Source organism: Channa argus, chromosome 3, assembly GCF_033026475.1.
Source record: "Channa argus isolate prfri chromosome 3, Channa argus male v1.0, whole genome shotgun sequence".
Lineage (NCBI taxonomy): Eukaryota > Metazoa > Chordata > Actinopteri > Anabantiformes > Channidae > Channa > Channa argus.
The window spans coordinates 11,112,818-11,129,761 of NC_090199.1; the positions used below are offsets into that span (position 1 = coordinate 11,112,818).

The 16,944-nt window shown below is 40.9% G+C and overlaps 2 protein-coding genes across 3 annotated transcripts in view; one reads left to right on the forward strand and one right to left on the reverse strand.

The window, feature by feature from the left end:
- The window catches only part of frem3 (Fras1 related extracellular matrix 3), a 29,066-nt gene extending 21,399 nt beyond the window's left edge, over positions 1-7,667 (forward strand). Inside the window, exons 9-24 of the mRNA XM_067498612.1 lie at positions 356-553; positions 640-804; positions 899-1,081; positions 1,177-1,307; positions 2,298-2,456; positions 2,588-2,891; positions 2,979-3,110; positions 3,236-3,567; positions 3,832-4,024; positions 4,124-4,228; positions 4,483-4,610; positions 4,699-4,833; positions 5,098-5,224; positions 5,328-5,515; positions 5,611-5,757; positions 5,845-7,667. Coding sequence (XP_067354713.1) covers positions 356-553; positions 640-804; positions 899-1,081; positions 1,177-1,307; positions 2,298-2,456; positions 2,588-2,891; positions 2,979-3,110; positions 3,236-3,567; positions 3,832-4,024; positions 4,124-4,228; positions 4,483-4,610; positions 4,699-4,833; positions 5,098-5,224; positions 5,328-5,515; positions 5,611-5,757; positions 5,845-6,411 — 3,194 coding nt within the window. The 3' untranslated portion in view covers positions 6,412-7,667. The remainder of the gene's footprint in view (positions 1-355; positions 554-639; positions 805-898; positions 1,082-1,176; positions 1,308-2,297; positions 2,457-2,587; positions 2,892-2,978; positions 3,111-3,235; positions 3,568-3,831; positions 4,025-4,123; positions 4,229-4,482; positions 4,611-4,698; positions 4,834-5,097; positions 5,225-5,327; positions 5,516-5,610; positions 5,758-5,844) is intronic.
- On the reverse strand, positions 7,419-16,014 carry smarca5 (SWI/SNF related, matrix associated, actin dependent regulator of chromatin, subfamily a, member 5). 2 transcript variants are annotated; one of them, XM_067498613.1, is made up of 24 exons: positions 15,741-16,014; positions 14,728-14,856; positions 14,451-14,617; positions 14,261-14,361; positions 14,063-14,163; positions 13,762-13,941; positions 12,191-12,346; positions 11,923-12,054; positions 11,535-11,603; positions 11,313-11,422; positions 10,965-11,191; positions 10,736-10,857; positions 10,465-10,617; positions 10,242-10,374; positions 9,911-10,059; positions 9,661-9,783; positions 9,464-9,571; positions 9,211-9,324; positions 8,983-9,114; positions 8,751-8,883; positions 8,540-8,658; positions 8,167-8,379; positions 7,953-8,063; positions 7,419-7,762 (listed from the first exon to the last, which is right to left on the reverse strand). In XM_067498613.1, exons 1-24 carry the CDS (start codon positions 15,810-15,812, stop codon positions 7,697-7,699), a joined length of 3,120 nt encoding a protein of 1,039 aa, XP_067354714.1. In that variant the 5' UTR covers positions 15,813-16,014; the 3' UTR covers positions 7,419-7,696. The 2 variants fall into 2 exon arrangements, with proteins under 2 accessions (XP_067354714.1, XP_067354715.1); XM_067498614.1 differs by having other exon boundaries at positions 8,992-9,114; positions 15,741-16,013.
- Positions 16,015-16,944: the final 930 nt, after the last annotated feature.

Consider the following 16,944-nt stretch of genomic DNA (forward strand, 5'->3'; position numbering starts at 1 on the left):
TTTAATATAATTATTATTTATGTTGTGTTCGTACAAAGTTATTTTTAGGCTGATGTAAAAGTTATTATTTAATTATTTATAAGTAACATCTTTTATACACTAGTATTACCTGTACTGTAATGTTATCAGTGATGGTAGCTTTATAATGCATTTGTTTAACAATATATATTATCCTCTTATCTGCTTAAACACTATGTGATGCAATTTTTGTAATACTGTTATATATTAGTTTATTAGTCAAACAATGTTTACTGATGCTTATAAATTCTATAAATATGGGTTAGTAAATCTTCAATCACTAACTTCACTGAAACCCAATGATACTCACCTCACAGGCTAAATTCTGTCTTTGCAGTGCCAAAGGTTCAGTTCAAGGAAGGCAGCTACAAGGTGGATGAGGCCGATGGGGAGGTGAAAACTATAGTGTATCGTAGCGGAGACATCAGTCTCAGGTCTACAGTGCGCTGTTACACTCGACAGGGTTCTGCTCAGGTCATGATGGACTACAGCGAAAGGCCCAATACTGACACATCAGTCATCACTTTCCTGCCAGGTGAGACAACCCACCCCCTGTTTTTCAGTCTGATTCCCTACATCCCGCAGAACTTATCTGAAGATGCACATCTAACTCTTTGCCAGGTGAAACCGAGAAGCCATGTGTGGTTAGTCTGATGGACGACTCCGTTCATGAAGAGGATGAGGAGTTTCGCTTGATCCTGGGAACTCCAAAGAGCAAATCTCCATATGGAGCCTCTATCGGGGCGCAGAAGGAAGCGCTGATCATCGTCACAGATGAGAAAGACAGTATGTGCTTCACTGCCATAAAGCACTATTTGGAACTGTAAACTCAAACACAAGTTATTTTTGCTAAAAAATGAGAACATGTTTCCTGTTTTAGAGCCCATCATCCGTTTCTCTGAGATCAAGTACAGTGTGCGTGAGCCCCAGGTGAAAGGGGATATAGCAATAGTGAAGATTCCTATTCTGCGTGTTGGAGACACCTCAAAGGTCTCTGTGGTGAGAGTGCACACCAAGGATGGCTCTGCAACCTCTGGTGATGACTATAACCCACTGTCAGAGGGTAAGAACCTAGCTCAGAAGTGCTTTCTGATATAAACTTATGTTAGGGATGTTTATGTTTTGATCATTCCTCACTGAATCCTCTGGGTTTCTAAGATGTGGAGTTCAAGGAGGGGGAGAAGGAACATTATGTGGAGATTGAGATCCTGTATGATGGTGACAGAGAAATGAGAGAGGCCTTCACTGTGCACATGAAGCCTGATGACAACATGGTGGCTGAAATACAGGTGAGACAAACGCCACACACCACAAGTAGCAAGTCCTGTATGTGCACCCGCACTTTACTGTATATCAACACACATGAGTGTGTGCCCTGCAATGTGGACCTGTGTTAAAATAGCCAGGCAGCAGCTGGCATTTCTGTCAGCATGCCTACACCACAGCATCTTATAAAAAGCTTTTCCCTCTGGAATGAGATGCTGAGGGGAATGTCCCAGCAGAGCCAAACAGTAGATGAACTTATAAAAAGAACGGTGACATTCTACCCATGTACTCCACATCAGGCATGCACTGCTCACGTGACAGAAATAGGTTACCTCCCACTAAATTGTTTTGTGTTTACGGGTTTTACTATTAATTAAAAAAAATTATATTGATCTACAACGCACATTGAGAGTACAGCCCTTCGATGAAGCTGCATAATTCCCCTAAATTCATTATTCTAATAACAGAAACTGTATCCAAGTCTTTATTTTAAGTTTGCATCTGAACTCCCGTCAAAACAAACATGGCAACAACATTCAGTACTGATCAGAATCATGAATGTTTAACCCAATACTCATTTCTGTAAGAATTATCTTGTCGACCACATGTGAAATGCTTTTCAAGAGGTTTCATGAGCAACCTATTACCTTTCATAAATCATATGAAAGAATAAGTAAATAACTCTTTTTTTACAAGGTCACTGAACCATGTAGTATACTGTAACCGATGAATACTATATGAAATGTTTGGACAAAATAGTGAAGTGGGTGTTATTGATTTGAACAAATGCATCCACTAAAAAAATTCCATTTAAACTAAACGTTACTGAAACTGATTTGGGAGTTATGTCCTTTATTGAAAGCTATTCAGCAATATCTGCATCAGAAATGTACTAACTTCATCCATTCTTTATAGACTCAGCCAAAAACCTAACCACACTGGCCACGAAGAGTAATGGAATTACACTACAGTTAAGGTTGATAACCAGCTAAGGATGCTTTTTTTTTTACTAGATGAACAAAGCCATTGTGTACATTGAAGAGATGGACAGTGTAGCAGATGTTACCTTTCCTGCAGTGCCCCAGGTGGTTTCCCTGCTCATGTATGATGACACGGCTAAAACCAAAGACAGCCCCCACCCACCCAATGGATACCCTGTTGTGTGTGTGACGGTGAGTGTGATGCTGCTCTAACAGTGACCAATTATACAAAACTATATAACAGAGCGGATTATCATACAGAAACTATTGACATTGAAGCAGGATATACAGTGTAATCGGTCTTTTTTTGCCTTCTCTTAAAGGCCTGCAACCCTAAGTACCACGACTTTGATAAAACAGGTTCCATCTGTTCTGCGGAGAACATCAATGACACTCTCACCCAGTACCGCTGGCTGGTCAGCGCCCCTACAGGCTCAGATGGCGTTACCAGCCCCATGAGGGAGGTGGACACCAACACTTTCTTCACCAACACCAAATCGATCACCTTGGATTCAATCTACTTCCAGGCAGGCTCCCGGGTTCAGTGTGCAGCAAGAGCCTTCAATGCTAACGGAGATGCAGGCCTTGAGTTGTCCAGTCCTTTGGTGGTGATCAGCAAGGATGAGGGTGAGTTGAAGGCAGACAAACGTGAGACAAGTGCAGATTTCAGCTGGTTAAGGAGTTTATTGCTTAGCTGGCTTTAACTCTTTACAGGTATGTGTCAGCCTCGTATCGCAGGTACTGTTGGAGCTGAACCTTTCTCTGCTAAGATCCGCTATACTGGTCCAGATGACCCTGACTTTCCTAACCTCATCAAACTAACTGTCAACATGCCTCACATGGATGGTGAGCGGGAAAATCTTGTCACAACCTTCAAAAAAACTGTATAGTTATTATAGTTAGTTCATATCTACTAGGACCTGTGCAGTTCTTATTTTGTGGGTCAAGAACGAGTTTTTCCCTCTTAACAGGCATGTTGCCAGTGATCTCCACAAGACCTCTGTCTAACTTTGAGCTTACGCTGAGCCCTGACGGCACACGTGTGGGCAATCACCGCTGCTCCAACTTGTTGGACTTCAATGAGATCCAAACGGGCCATGGCTTCATCACAGATGCAACAAAGAACCCTGAAATCATTGGCGAGACTTCACCCTACCAATATAGTGTCATCATGCGTTCAGCAAACTCTCTGCGCTTCTACAGAAACCTCAACTTAGAGGCTTGCCTGTGGGAGTTCACCAGCTACTATGACATGTCGGAGCTACTGAATGACTGTGGAGGCTCCATAGGCACAGACGGACAGGTAGCAAATTCATAACTGCAACTACGGACAAGCACTTACAACTGTTTCAGTTGAATTGCCAGGGAAATCCAGGAAAATTGCTGTCCATTAATTTTTACCTGCAAATGTGCACCACTGACATACTACAAACTATGTGCACAGTGACAATCCAAAATGGAGGAAGTTTGTAACACAAAGTTTGCTGCACCACCTTTTGATTTGACCAGGCCTTTAAACTAAAGAAATAAACTATGCTCTGCAATGTCTGTTTTTCCACCCCTGTAGGTGCTGAACCTCGTCCAGTCCTATGTCACCCTGCGTGTTCCTCTGTTTGTGTCCTACATCTTTCACTCTCCTGTGGCGGTGGGAGGCTGGCAGCACTTTGATCTACAGTCAGAGCTCAAACTCACCTTTGTGTATGATACAGCCATTCTGTGGCAGGATGGAATTGGCAGTCCTCCTGAAGCAGAACTACAAGGTGCGTTCTTGGGCCAATGCTGCTCCCTGCTGGTGAGTAGAGATGGAAACACATAGACTTATGTTTATTTGAAAGGTACTTCTCTCTCTACCATTGTAGGAGCCATGTACCCCACTAGTATGCGAATAAACGAAGAGGGTCGTCTGGTGGTCAACTTCAAGACTGAGGCTCGTTTCAGGGGACAGTTTGTTATGTCTCATCCAGGTAAGAGAGTGGGGCCTTCCTGTGCTCATGCACACACACACACACCCTAAGTGTGTTCTGTGTCATTCTACTGTATACAAGCAGCCTCCTATTGAATTACCCTGGGGCCTGCATCCTTTCTTCATCTATTTCTGAAGTGCCACAAGTTGCAAAAACAATTAAATAAACTATTAATATAAAGGCTGACAGTGCTGCTACTCTAGGTTGGGGAAAAAAATGCAGCTTTAAATATTTATGGCTCTGTTTGTTTTCAGGAACCACTGTGTCATCCATGGTAATGTGTGCCGACCACCCTGGGCTGACGTTCTCTCTCACCCTGGTCCGGACTGAGCCTACATACAACCAGCCCATGCAGCAGTGGAGTTTTGTCTCAGATTTTGCTGTAGGTCATCATTTTAGACAATTACAGTAGAGCAATAAACTTAATTCAAGCGGCTAACATTGTTTCTTTGTTTTTGTGTGGCCTCTAGGTGCGAGACTACTCTGGGACCTACACAGTCAAGTTAGCCCCTTGCATTGCTTCCCCCAATGGGGAGTTCAGCATTCCTCCTGTCTGCCACCCCAGAGAGCCCCTTACCTTTGACATGGACATACGTTTCCAGCAGGTCAGCCTGGACATCCTGAGAAAAATCCCCTGGGATTATTTATAGCTGAGTTCACAATAGTCAGAACGCAGCTTAATTTAAAGAAAAAGTTGTTTCCAATGTTTTGTCAACAAACAAATCAGTAATCTGTTTTACATATTGGCCTACTTTAATAACAGTTTCAATATTTACTGCTAGTTTTTAAGAAAGGTACTTTGTGCCCTATCTGTCAATTTCAGAAACACTTACCAGTGTATGTATGACAAGCCTTGTTCTGTGTTATAGGTGAGTGACCCAGTAGCAGCTGAGTTTAGTCTCAATACTCAGATGTTTCTGCTGTCTAAGAAGGAGTTGTGGTTGTCTGACGGCTCCATGGGCTTTGGAGAAGGGACTGACGCTGCTTTCTCTGAAGGTACTGCACCACTGTCATCTAGTGGTTCTAAGTAGCTACTCCTGGAGAATCCAATGTTGTAATCCCACTCCCACTTACCATCTTTTTTTGTGCTTTGCTCCAGGCTCCATGATCTACGGACGTGTGATGGTGGACCCTGTCCAGAACCTGGGGGACTCCTTCTCCTGCAGCATTGAAAAAGTCTTCCTCTGCACTGGAGCAGATGGCTATGTTCCTAAATACAACCCCACTAACAAGGAGTATGGCTGCCTGGCAGATGCACCTTCTCTCCTCTATAGATTCAAGATCCTGGTAAGATGCAATAAATCCACATTGGGCAGTTTTTTAGTGTAGAGACACCCAGAATCTCATTTCACACACACATTTTTGTGTGTGTTGTTCTATAGGACAAGGCCCAGCCAGAGACTCAAGCTACAGCCTTTGGTGATGTGGCATTTAAGGCCACACTGGCTCAAGACACAGCTGGAGCTCTGCCTTTGGTCAGGCAACCGGGATCAGATGGCTTCACACTGTCTTCATCTCCACTTTTCCAGGTCTTCATTAATTTTTAAAAATATGTCAGTATATTGCATTGACCCATAAACAAAGAAAGACTAGACTCAAATTTCTTTTTTCTCCAGGTGGCTGCTGGTCGAGAATGGTTCATCCACACCATCTACACAGTCCGCTCCAGAGAAAATACCAACCGCAACATTGGCAAGCGCAGCGTGGAGTATCTCCATCACAGCATTTCCTCTGCTGAGTCGCCCGACACCTCCAGCAGAGTCATTCGTCAACGCCGTGCCGCGCCTGCTTTCTCCGGGCCTTCCCTGTCCCAAGACATTGGAGTTGAAAACAACCGGGGCACCAACATCCAGCACATCGCCCTAGATCGAACAGACCGCATGGTGGTCAATCAGCGCCAACCCTGGTCTCCTAACCATGGTACCTCCCTGGAGCACCCACCACTGGAGAGCTCTGGTAGAGAACCAGCTGACACCTCCATCTTGCCCTTGTTAGTGGGCCTCGCAGGTCTGATTTTCCTCATGTGCCTCATTGCCACCATCATCATTTTGCTATTGCGACGCAAGAAGAGGGAAAAGAAGACTCAGTTCCCTGCTTACAGCACCTCTTCCTCTTCTGCCTACAATGGCTACAGCCAAGGCCCAGTGGGCATTTGGAGCAGTTCAGACAGCTCTGAAGTCTAGATGTGGACCTGCCTCCACCTTAAAACACCCTGCCCCTTTACTAGAAAGACTATGATAGTCTCCTTCACCATTGTGCCTTCAAAGCCCAACTCTTGTAGCACTGAATAGAGCCCAGAACAACCTGTGGACAGCAGAATACATCAGTGCTTGGGGCCCACATTCAGAGAATACACCAGTTTTCAGAGCTTTACTGATCTCCAATCAAGTTTTGTTCTTGCTGTACTGTAGGTTTTTTGCCTTGTTTTCTGAATCATGAAGGTAGAGGCCCCTTAAATGTTCACTTGCTTCCTTAGTTAAGTTGTAAAATATCTGTTTGCATATGCATACAAAAATAGTAAATGCAGTTATTTCAAGTAAACCTTTTACATTTATGAAAAAAAAATTATTGCTGTAATTCACTTTTGTTTTTTGGGGGGTGGGGAGATTAGAGCCCCCAAAAAAATTGTATTGAAACTGATGTGATAGAGGATTTTAGTATTTAGCTGTTACGTAACAGCTTACAGTATCCCTGCCCACTTCTGTCATTAAGGGATTGTAAATGTTATTTGTCATATGGATGCAAATATTTACTTACACTGAATGCAGATTTTCTTTCCTTATATATTTTCAGATCAATGTTGCTTGAATCTGAGGCAAAACAATCTATTACACCCTGGTGAAACTTGATAAAAAATCTGTACTAGCTATGATTATTTGTAGATTATTGATCAAGTCCTAAAGAAAGTGCAGTATCAACAATGTAATTATTCTTCTACAGTGACAATTTATTTTTATGAGCCAATTGTTTTTTTCTGTCCTTTTCAAAAGTTTCAATGCTTGTGCACTTGAGCTGCCGTATACAAATGCCATTTTTCTGAAACAGTTTCTTATTGAAAACACTTAAAAAAAGGGTTTATTTGTGATTTTCAAAAAGACATTTTCTACTTCATAGTAGATAAAAAGAACAACAAGTTTTCTCAAAAATAAAAGGGTAGACGTTGTTTCAAGCAATGGAATGTAGTACAACCAACACGCATAAATACATTTATTTCAATTAAGTACAAAACAAAAAACAAAACAAAAAACAAACAATAACAAACAAAAAACTAAACCAGCACAGCTGCAGTGTTTAGGTCGGTGACAGGCTTGTGAAGAAAGGAACACTTCCTAATACCAAATAACACCGGATCAGTCCATCAGGGGGTTTTATACACAGTACATTATTGCAGCCTGCAAAACAAACAGACACTAGGACTAATGATAGCAGAGCTGGCTGCTGCGCTCAAATTCTGATACTTTGGGTGGTTCACAACTTGAGCTTTTTCTTGCGTCCACGACCATCTGGGGTTCCCTCAGACTTACGTTTCTGGGCCTACGAATGAGAAGAAAATCACAACAAGTAGTGACAAAAGGCAATGTCAGTAGATAAAGGAAATACTGGACACTAAGGCTTAATACTTTTTGGATCAAAGGCCATTTTGAAATTTGAAATTGACCGATTTTATTACCAATGATAAATAAATGACTTGCATCTCGTAATATGACAAGTATTCACAACTTACTGAGCCTGTCTTTGGACCACGTTTCTTTTTCTCAGCCTTTTCTCTCTCCTCCAGCTCCATGTTCTCTCTCTCTATCAGAGTAATCAGGGTGTTACATCGCCTCTGGAGTTCCTATACAACATATACAAGTAAAATAACATTATTAATTATAAAGTCACATTTCAAAAACATTAAGTGCAGAAACAAAAATGACACAGTGAAAGCCAAAATTCACCATGGCCGTCCTGGATTTAAGGAACCAGTCGAAGCGGAACTGAGGTGAGTTGCGTATGCACTGACGGAGCTCGTCGTACACGCTCTCCTTGTCGAAGCCCAGTTTGTGGAGCATGCAGATAAGAAAACGGTCCTCTTCTTCTGTGTAGTTCTTCCCTTTGTTAGTTCCGTACGAGATGCGGAGCTGATGGAATGGAGCCTTGTAGCGCCCAATCTGGGCAAGGAAATCAGGGATGATTAATTATCCAGAACAGGAGATAATGTAAGAGACAATTGAAGGATAAGAAAAAGACTTAGATATAAAGTGTTTAACAAAAGCCTAATGATATAAAGCTAAATCAGGACATGAACAGCCAAATGGTCAAGTCAGATACCTTTGAATCCAGTGCTTTCTTGATGCTGATCCTTCTCTGTATCCTGGCCTCTCCCCTCTCTATCTGAGCCATGATCTTCTCAATATCCTGCAGCTCATTGCAGCGCTCCCAGAACACAGCTGGAGAACCAAACAAAAATTCACTGAATACTTTACCAACTCAAAGTTTAGAATTTGCTTTCTGAGTACAAGTAAAAAATATGAAATTTTACCAGAATATTCCATGACTTCTTCAGGAGTCTTCCCCTCCACTTCTCTGGCAATGTTCTCAATATCATCCCGTCCCCACTTTTCATTTGCTTTGATGAACTGGTTGAAGTCACGTTTGTTCCAAATAGTAAATCCCTGCAATGAAGGTAGTGCTTTAAAATATGCTAACATCAAAATGCAAATGAAATAATTCGCTGGATTGGCAGCATAGTCATAAACCAACTGAGTAAATACAATTAGTACTTGTTGCAGCAGGTTCTCCTTCTCCTCCAGTTCCTCCTCTGTAAGAGCATCGGCCTCATCGATCTTAGCTTGCTCCTCTTTCTGCACCTGAGCTGAGTTTGGGATGTCTGGATTGCGAGGAACCTAAAAAAAAAAAAAGAGGCACAAACCAACTTAGATACATTTCTGAATAATAGAAATGTTGCACTAATCTGGAGAAACTCAAAAAAACCATTGTACCTTATAGCCTATGGTCTTCCTGTAGAACAGAATTTCCTTCTCTAGAAGCTCAAACAGACGTGGAGGGAAGAACTGGAAGTCCTGAACATTTGGCTGCTTAGGAGGACGTGGAGCCTGGGAAAAGGAGCCAAACAGACAGATTATGTCACAAACTGGATAAAAAGCCACCTTTCGTAAGAACATTGCAAATAACCATTCTGCTACATTAATTTATCAGATCTGGATGGTGTTCTTCAGAGTTATTCAGGCCTACCTTAGGTGCTTTGGGCTCACTGACTCGCAGGGCTTCTCTAAAGTAGGCATCCACAGCGTAATTGGCTTTCCTTTCTCTCTTGGGTGGCTCAATCCAGTTGGTAATGACCTGAGTAAAGGCAGAAGATAGCAAAGAAGGTGAAGTTTTAACTTGATGGAATGAAGTTAACTGAATACTGAGGCAGTTAGTCTCTTTACCTTTTTCTTCTCTCTGTAGTCTTCTCCTTCAAATGTGTATACACTGCTGTTCTCTGTGTCCATGGTAAAGTTTCTCAGGGAGCTCTCGCCCAGAGATGACAACTTCTGAATTAACTCCTTAGTCTATGATTGACAAGATTTAAGTGTTCATTTTATTGGCCAATTTTAAAATCTGTACAACAAACGAGTATCAAAAAGAGAATCCAGACTCTTATCGTCTTTAGATTCTCTCCAATGCAGCCAAACTCACCTTCCTTTCACCTTTCTCCAGGATTGCATCAATGTCATCATCAGTGATCTCACTCTCTTTAGAAGCAAACACATGTGTGGCACCGTGGCGGATGATGGAAAGCATCTCATCCTTGCCCAGCTTGTTTGCACTTGGATCCACAAGTCTTCCTATTAATCACAAATGTACAATTACACACAAATTACATGATTTGCAGAATTTTGTATTATTAAAAGCTGCAACAGCTTTCTATGCTCTAAAAAAGTTAATCAGCATACATCAAGATAGTAAAAAGCATGCTCTTTGAGCTAGGCTAAATTTAAATTAAAGCTCAACAAGTATGAACAATTACCTTGCTGGATGACAATAGAGTCCAGGCGCAGCTTTACCTCAGCTCGCTCCACAATCCTCTCCTCAACTGTGTTTTCAGTGATGAAACGAAAGACACGAACCTGCTTCACCTGACCAATCCTGTGAGCTCGATCCTGAAAATAACAAATTAAACTTGTTAAGTTTCCTGCCTGTGACACAACCAATGTTCCATTAACCAGTCTCTTCTAAATCTGAATACTAACCATGGCCTGCAGGTCGACTTGAGGGTTCCAGTCTGAGTCGTAGAGGATGACTACATCAGCTGTAGCCAGGTTGATACCCAGCCCTCCAGCTCTGGTGCTCAACATGAATATGAACTTTGAGCTGTTGGGCTCGTTGTATGCATTAATAGAAATCTGAGAAGACACACACAAACAAACTGTGAGTGTCTTCTCGATGAGCATTTCAGGGGACAACACCTGATCTAATCTGCTTAATCACACATCGTACAATATGATAAGAGTTCAATTTTACCTGTCTTTCCTCATGTGGCGTCTGGCCATCCAGGCGACAGTAACCGTAGTTCCTCCACATGCAGTAGTCCTCCAAGATGTCCAGCATCCTGGTCATCTGACTGAAGATGAGCACACGGGAACCTAGAAATAAAGGTCAGTGGCTGTCAATTAAAAGCTTAATTACCGTTACAAACGTCTATTCTGACATACCAAAACGCCCCTAAAGATTCCAGTAATGATCTGCATACCCTGCTGCTTCATTTTGGGTAGCAGTTTGTCCAGCACCGCCATCTTGCCACTGTTGACAACCAGGTGGAGGTCAGTTGTGTAGGGGGGACCTGGCTCAGCTCCATCAAACAGGTAAGGGTGGTTGCAGCATTTTCTCAGCTGCATGAGAACGTTCAGAAGACGCATCTTGTCCATCTTACCCGCTGAGTTCAGAATGTCAATGTCCTTCATTAAAACCTTTGTGTACCTGATGTGAAGCAACATGGATTAAAGTTAATTTCATCATTTTTTCCCAGCAAGTACATAAGTGCTATAAAGTACGCACAAAAACATTTGGGACTAACAGAAGTTAACCTGTGGATGCTTACCACTCTCGCTGCATCTTACTTAGGCCGACATACATCTTGATCTCTTTTTTTGGGAGCAGAGTCTTTTCCACATCAGCTTTTATACGACGAAGCAAGAAAGGACGCAATACCTGGACGCAGAAAATTTAAATAAATGAAAAGAGTGATTTACTCTCAAAGTAAAACAAGTAAACACTTATAGAAATTGGTATGAAGTTGACATTAGGAACATTTAATACGTACAGTGTGAAGACGTTCAACCAACTTCTGATCACCCAGGCAGTTGTTTGTGTCAAACCAAGAGTCAAAGTCCTTAGGGGAAAGAAAAAAAGAAAAAAAATTAAGTTAATGTGAGTAAATCACTGTTTTACTTTAAAATGACTTCCTGGGGGCCTTGTGGATCAGTGGTAGAGCACTGTGTTGGGATACAGAAGGCCACCATGGTGCCAGTTCCAAGCCTTGATAAAAAAAATGGAAGGGTTGTGGCAGGAAGGACATCCAGCATAGAACACAGCGTAGAACACAAGAACACGTTACGCTGTGGTGACCCGTCAAGGAACACGGCCAAAGCCATTTTTTTTTTTTAAATTTAAAGTGACATACAAGAGGACACATCTGTGCAGCTTCTTACCTCTGAAGAGTTGAAGACATCAGGCAGCAGGAAGTTCAGCAGAGCCCACAGCTCATGGAGATTGTTTTGCAGGGGTGTTCCCGTAAGCAGCAAACGATTGGTGGTTTTAAATTCTCGAACAATTTCTGAAAGCTATGGAAAAATCAAATGCATTTTTGCTTTATTACACAATAATAGTGAACATGAGACGACTCTTATTTATCCAAATCCTATTTATCCAAATATTCAATTGAAAGAAATTTTAAACCTAGCTTGGAAACTGCCTTACCTTTGATTTCTCATTCTTAATCCTGTGAGCCTCATCGATAACCAGGTATCTCCAGTTGAACTTTTTAAACACGGCCTTTTCAATGATGAGCATCTCATAAGATGTAACACACACATCCCACTCCCCTGGCAGCAGCACATCTCTGATGAGGGCAGTCTGAAAATGAAACAAAAAATATTTAATCCCTCAAGTCAAATGAATTATTTTCTTAAGTAAGGCTAAATTTATTATTTATTTTTGACAGCTCATCTGTCTCAAAAAGATATTTGGCAACAACAGTCAGAAAAACATTTAACAGTTTTGCTTCTGTGTACGCCAATAACTTCCAATACATATTACAACCAACCATGGACACTAATTAAATGACATCAAATGTTGAATACTGCTGGAAACCATGTTGGTCTAACCTAAAATAAACAATCTTGCATTTATCAATTTAGTTTAGGTCCATATCATCAAATCCAACCCAAAAGCCAATTTTATTGCTTTTAGTGAAGATAAAAAAAATGTGATCAACAGGATTGGAGGTCTAGATGCAGCACATACTGAATCTACACAAAAGGTCAGGAGATTCTGCAAGAATATGCTGTATTGTTGGCCAAGCTGCATTCTTATTGTAAAAGAGGAACAAAGTAAGAAATATCAAAGCACAGTAAAATGCTGTGTAAATTTTCAACCACTTTAAAGTAACTCTCAAATCTCAAGTTACTCATTGGTGCAGTCAATTGGTTTCAGAGGTCACATAATATGTTAAATGGTGATCACATGAGTGCAGCAACTGTGTTGTACCATCATTGCCTAAAACCACATTATAAAAACTAGATCGCAACTGTTGTAGAGCTTTGATTGCATGGAGCCACACAGGAGAACAACAAAGAGGAAAATGCTCATTTCGAAATTAGGCTAAAGTTATGAAGCCATGTGGGAGACTGAAGTAAACTTGAAAAGGTTCTATGACCACCAGATTGGATGCTAAGACTTGTGAAGAATCTGGACAGTTGTTATACATTCAATCTCAGCCACTGAAAGTCATAAATACGTCATGGGGGTCACAGGTGTCTTGGTTGTATTTCCGCAGCAACACTGTTTTTGCACTCATTTAGTTTTTAAAGACAGTCTGCTCTAGGCAGATTTATAGCTGTGACTTCTGATATTAAGTAACCCTTCGCAGAGCTCCTTGTAGTGTTTGTCTTTATGTAATTTTTGGCCAGGATTCTGATTCGCCAGTAACTGGACCTTCTAGATACAGGTGTATCTATACTAGAATCATTTAAACACACGCACACCCAGGTAATCTAAGTTTATTCAGAGGTGTAAATTTGTTTTTTAAATTCAAACCAATTGACTGCACTAGCAATGACTTAAGTGGGCTACTTTAAAAGGGGTGAAGACTTATCTTAAGTTTTACATCTTTTTTGATTAAATTACTTTGTAGAGATGTTTTCACTTTGATAAAACCCAGCTAAAGGGACTTTTATGCAAAAGTTGTAAGTAAAGGCAAAAACGTCCAAGGACATTATATACTTTTTATAGACACTGTCCAGACAATCATATCTTATGACACTGCCTACCCTCTCATCTCTGTCTCCAATCAGGCAGACGGCTCGAAGAGAAGGCACCCATCGCTTGAACTCATTCATCCAGTTGTAGAGGGTGGATTTGGGCACCAGCACCATGTGGGGACCAGGGATGTTTCTGTAGTGCTTCATATAACCCAGCAATGCAATAGTCTGCAGAGTTTTACCCAAACCCTATGAAGAGCAAGTAGAGAGTGTGCATGAGGAAGAGAAGTAAAAGACAATTCAACAATATCACAAAAATATTTTGCATATATTTATGAATGTATGAATTTGACTGTGGAAAAGTACAAACCATTTCATCTGCAAGGATGCCATTAATTCCATTCTCATATAAAGAGATAAGCCAGTTCAGACCACGTATCTGATAGTCTCTCATTTTTCCTGTTTTGACATCTGAATGATAAACACAAAAAAAACACTGTCACTTATATGCATTTTCCACATCCCTGCACTTACTCTCAAGCCTTAATTAAAACGTGGCCTTGCTTACAGGAGGGCGATTCATCAAAGCGAGTGCAGACATTAGTGGTCTTGGTGCTCTCATTCAGAAGCTCTTCATCCTCTTCTTGCTCTGTGCGACGATGGCGGTTGCTGAAAATCACAGAATATACACAATATGTTAAAATCATAATAGGACTATATTTGATTAAAATGTATCTGCTACATCGATGTGTACTTACTCTCCAGCAGACAACAGGTTTTGTTTCTCATCTTTCTTGATGCGAGGACGCCCTGGTTTCATCTTCAGGGGGGAGGTGGGAGTCTTTTGTGCAGCTGGTTGGATGAAATGAGCAAACAACTCTGTTTGCTTCAACAAGTACTCAAATCTGTTGGTCCGGTCCGTTTGCTACAGATGCCCACACCCCGCAAAAAGAAGAACATTTTTTTTGTTAATTTATTTATCCAACAACAGAGAGGCACGGCATGCAATGTGAGCTACAGAACCAGTGTCCTTACCACTTTCTCCTCATAGCCCGGAGTCGAATCTTTAGTTTTGGATGAGGAAGACGAAGAAGATGCATCTTGTCCATCAGGACCAGCATCTGAGGAGGATTCCTTTCCAGCATCCGAAGAGTCAGACTTTTCCTGAGCAAGACAAAAAGTTCACAGAATTTATGTAGTTATACTGTAATTATACTGGATCTCACTATACTGACTATTTCGTCACGTATTATAAGTCTTTATAGTATTTATTGTTATCGTATTTTGTTATAAGTCTTTATAGTATTTATTGTTATCGTATTTTGTGCCTTTATTTTGGTTTTTCCTGCTTCATTCTGATAATGGCAGCAACTCATGTTTTCTTCAAGATTTGATAGGATTTTTTTTTATTTTCTTACAACCTCTCTGTAATCATAACTTTTGAGTGTCATAGAAAGATCTGCCCATCTCTGTATAATGATCAAAATTAATCACAAAGTAGAGAGAGAGATGCAGGCGAGCAGCGCTGAGGTCAACGCTCTTCTCGATAAAAACAAGCACAGCAGCGCTTTTCCCCGGAAAAACAAAAGGACGTGAATGGAACAGCTGAGCGTGGCGCTGCTCTGTACTTGTTTTCACGCGTTTTACAAAAAAAGCACAATCTGTTATACGTTACATTCGCTGCTTAGCATTAAATGTGTTTTGGGTAAAAACAAACAGCATGCCGGGACTTCTAATGGGGCGATGAATGAGTGGCTAACGCGGCTAAGCTAGCAGTGTGAGCGGTTATGAAAGAAGGCTGGCCTCGTTCCTGTAACGTTAGCCTCAGTCCCGTGTGTTTGGGACCGAGCTGCTGTTGTCGTGACGCAGCTAGGGTTAGCTAAATAGCTCAAACCGCCCACATCAACACTGAAGTGAAAGTTTCAACTAGCCAAAAACAATATATTCGCAGGTAAGGGACAGGGACCTTAGAGTTACAGACATGTGTGGGAGGTTTTGTGAAAGATAGGGCGATGATCGGAGACAATGCCCATTAAAAACCATCTTACCTCCGCTCCTCCGGCTTCTTCAACTTCAGCCTGCTCTTCCCGCTGCTCCTCGCAGTTTACGCTTTCGGACATTTTTAATCGACTTTCCTCTTTGATTCAGATTTATCGTCCGGTATTAGGTGCTGTGTGTGATCCCGCGTAAGACCCTCTGAAGATTTTCCGAACTTTCTCCGGCTAAATGAGGAATATCCCGTTGTTTAAAATGAAAGACACACCGGTTGGTCACAGGCAGCACATTCGCGCTAGCAAGCGTTTTATCAGACACCCGCGTTCACACAGACTAACGCGAGACTTTGTTATGCTGCCTTCGAAACCTTTTGGAATTTCAATTGCCAAGATATAGTCAGTTATACTATAACAACCACAATTAACAAAAATAATAATAGTAATAACAATAACTACAAAAAAAAATTCCTGAGTGCAAAGTTTAAGTCAAACAACTGAAGAAAAGTAGAATTTATAAACTACTATGACCATTTCAAAACTGTGTTAACGTTGAAATCTAAGTAGCTCAACGTATCAGATATAAGCTGAGATGTGGCTTTCCTTTCATTCTGGTTAGGCAACATCAAAGCCAGTTAACCTTTAAAACTTCAAAGGCAAACATCTTAAATGTAACTTTGTGACGCAAATAATGATGCAATAATTTTAATAGTATAAAAGTTTTAAAATCTTAAAAAGTAGAAAAGATAAAAAGCCGTATACGCGCACTAATGTCCGCTATAAGCGGAACGTTTTGACGTTTGAACGTTGTTTCTAGCTGAAAGTATGCCGAAGTAATTAGGCTTCCAAAATATATGTAAGACGAAAGTCATAATAATATTATTAATAATATTAATAACAACAACAACAATGATAATAATAATAAAGATTAGGATATCACTAGCAGATAGTAGATAATGATAATATAATGATAACTTCAGTGGAAGATCATCAAAAATATACCTAACTACGAAAATAAGTAGAGATGACATGATTCAATCTTTGGATCATCAAAAATAAAAATAATTGCAATACTGTTCTATTATACCATAATTTTTCCTTCACACCATTTTTGATTATTTCAAACAAAGATGAACTAAACATACTATGTACACAGTGCATATGTTAAGAGGTGGTTTCAGTTTTTTGGCCATCCTATTTAAAATCGATGAAGAAACCAAAACTTTAGAACCACTTCAGTACGACTTCACCACCTGCTATG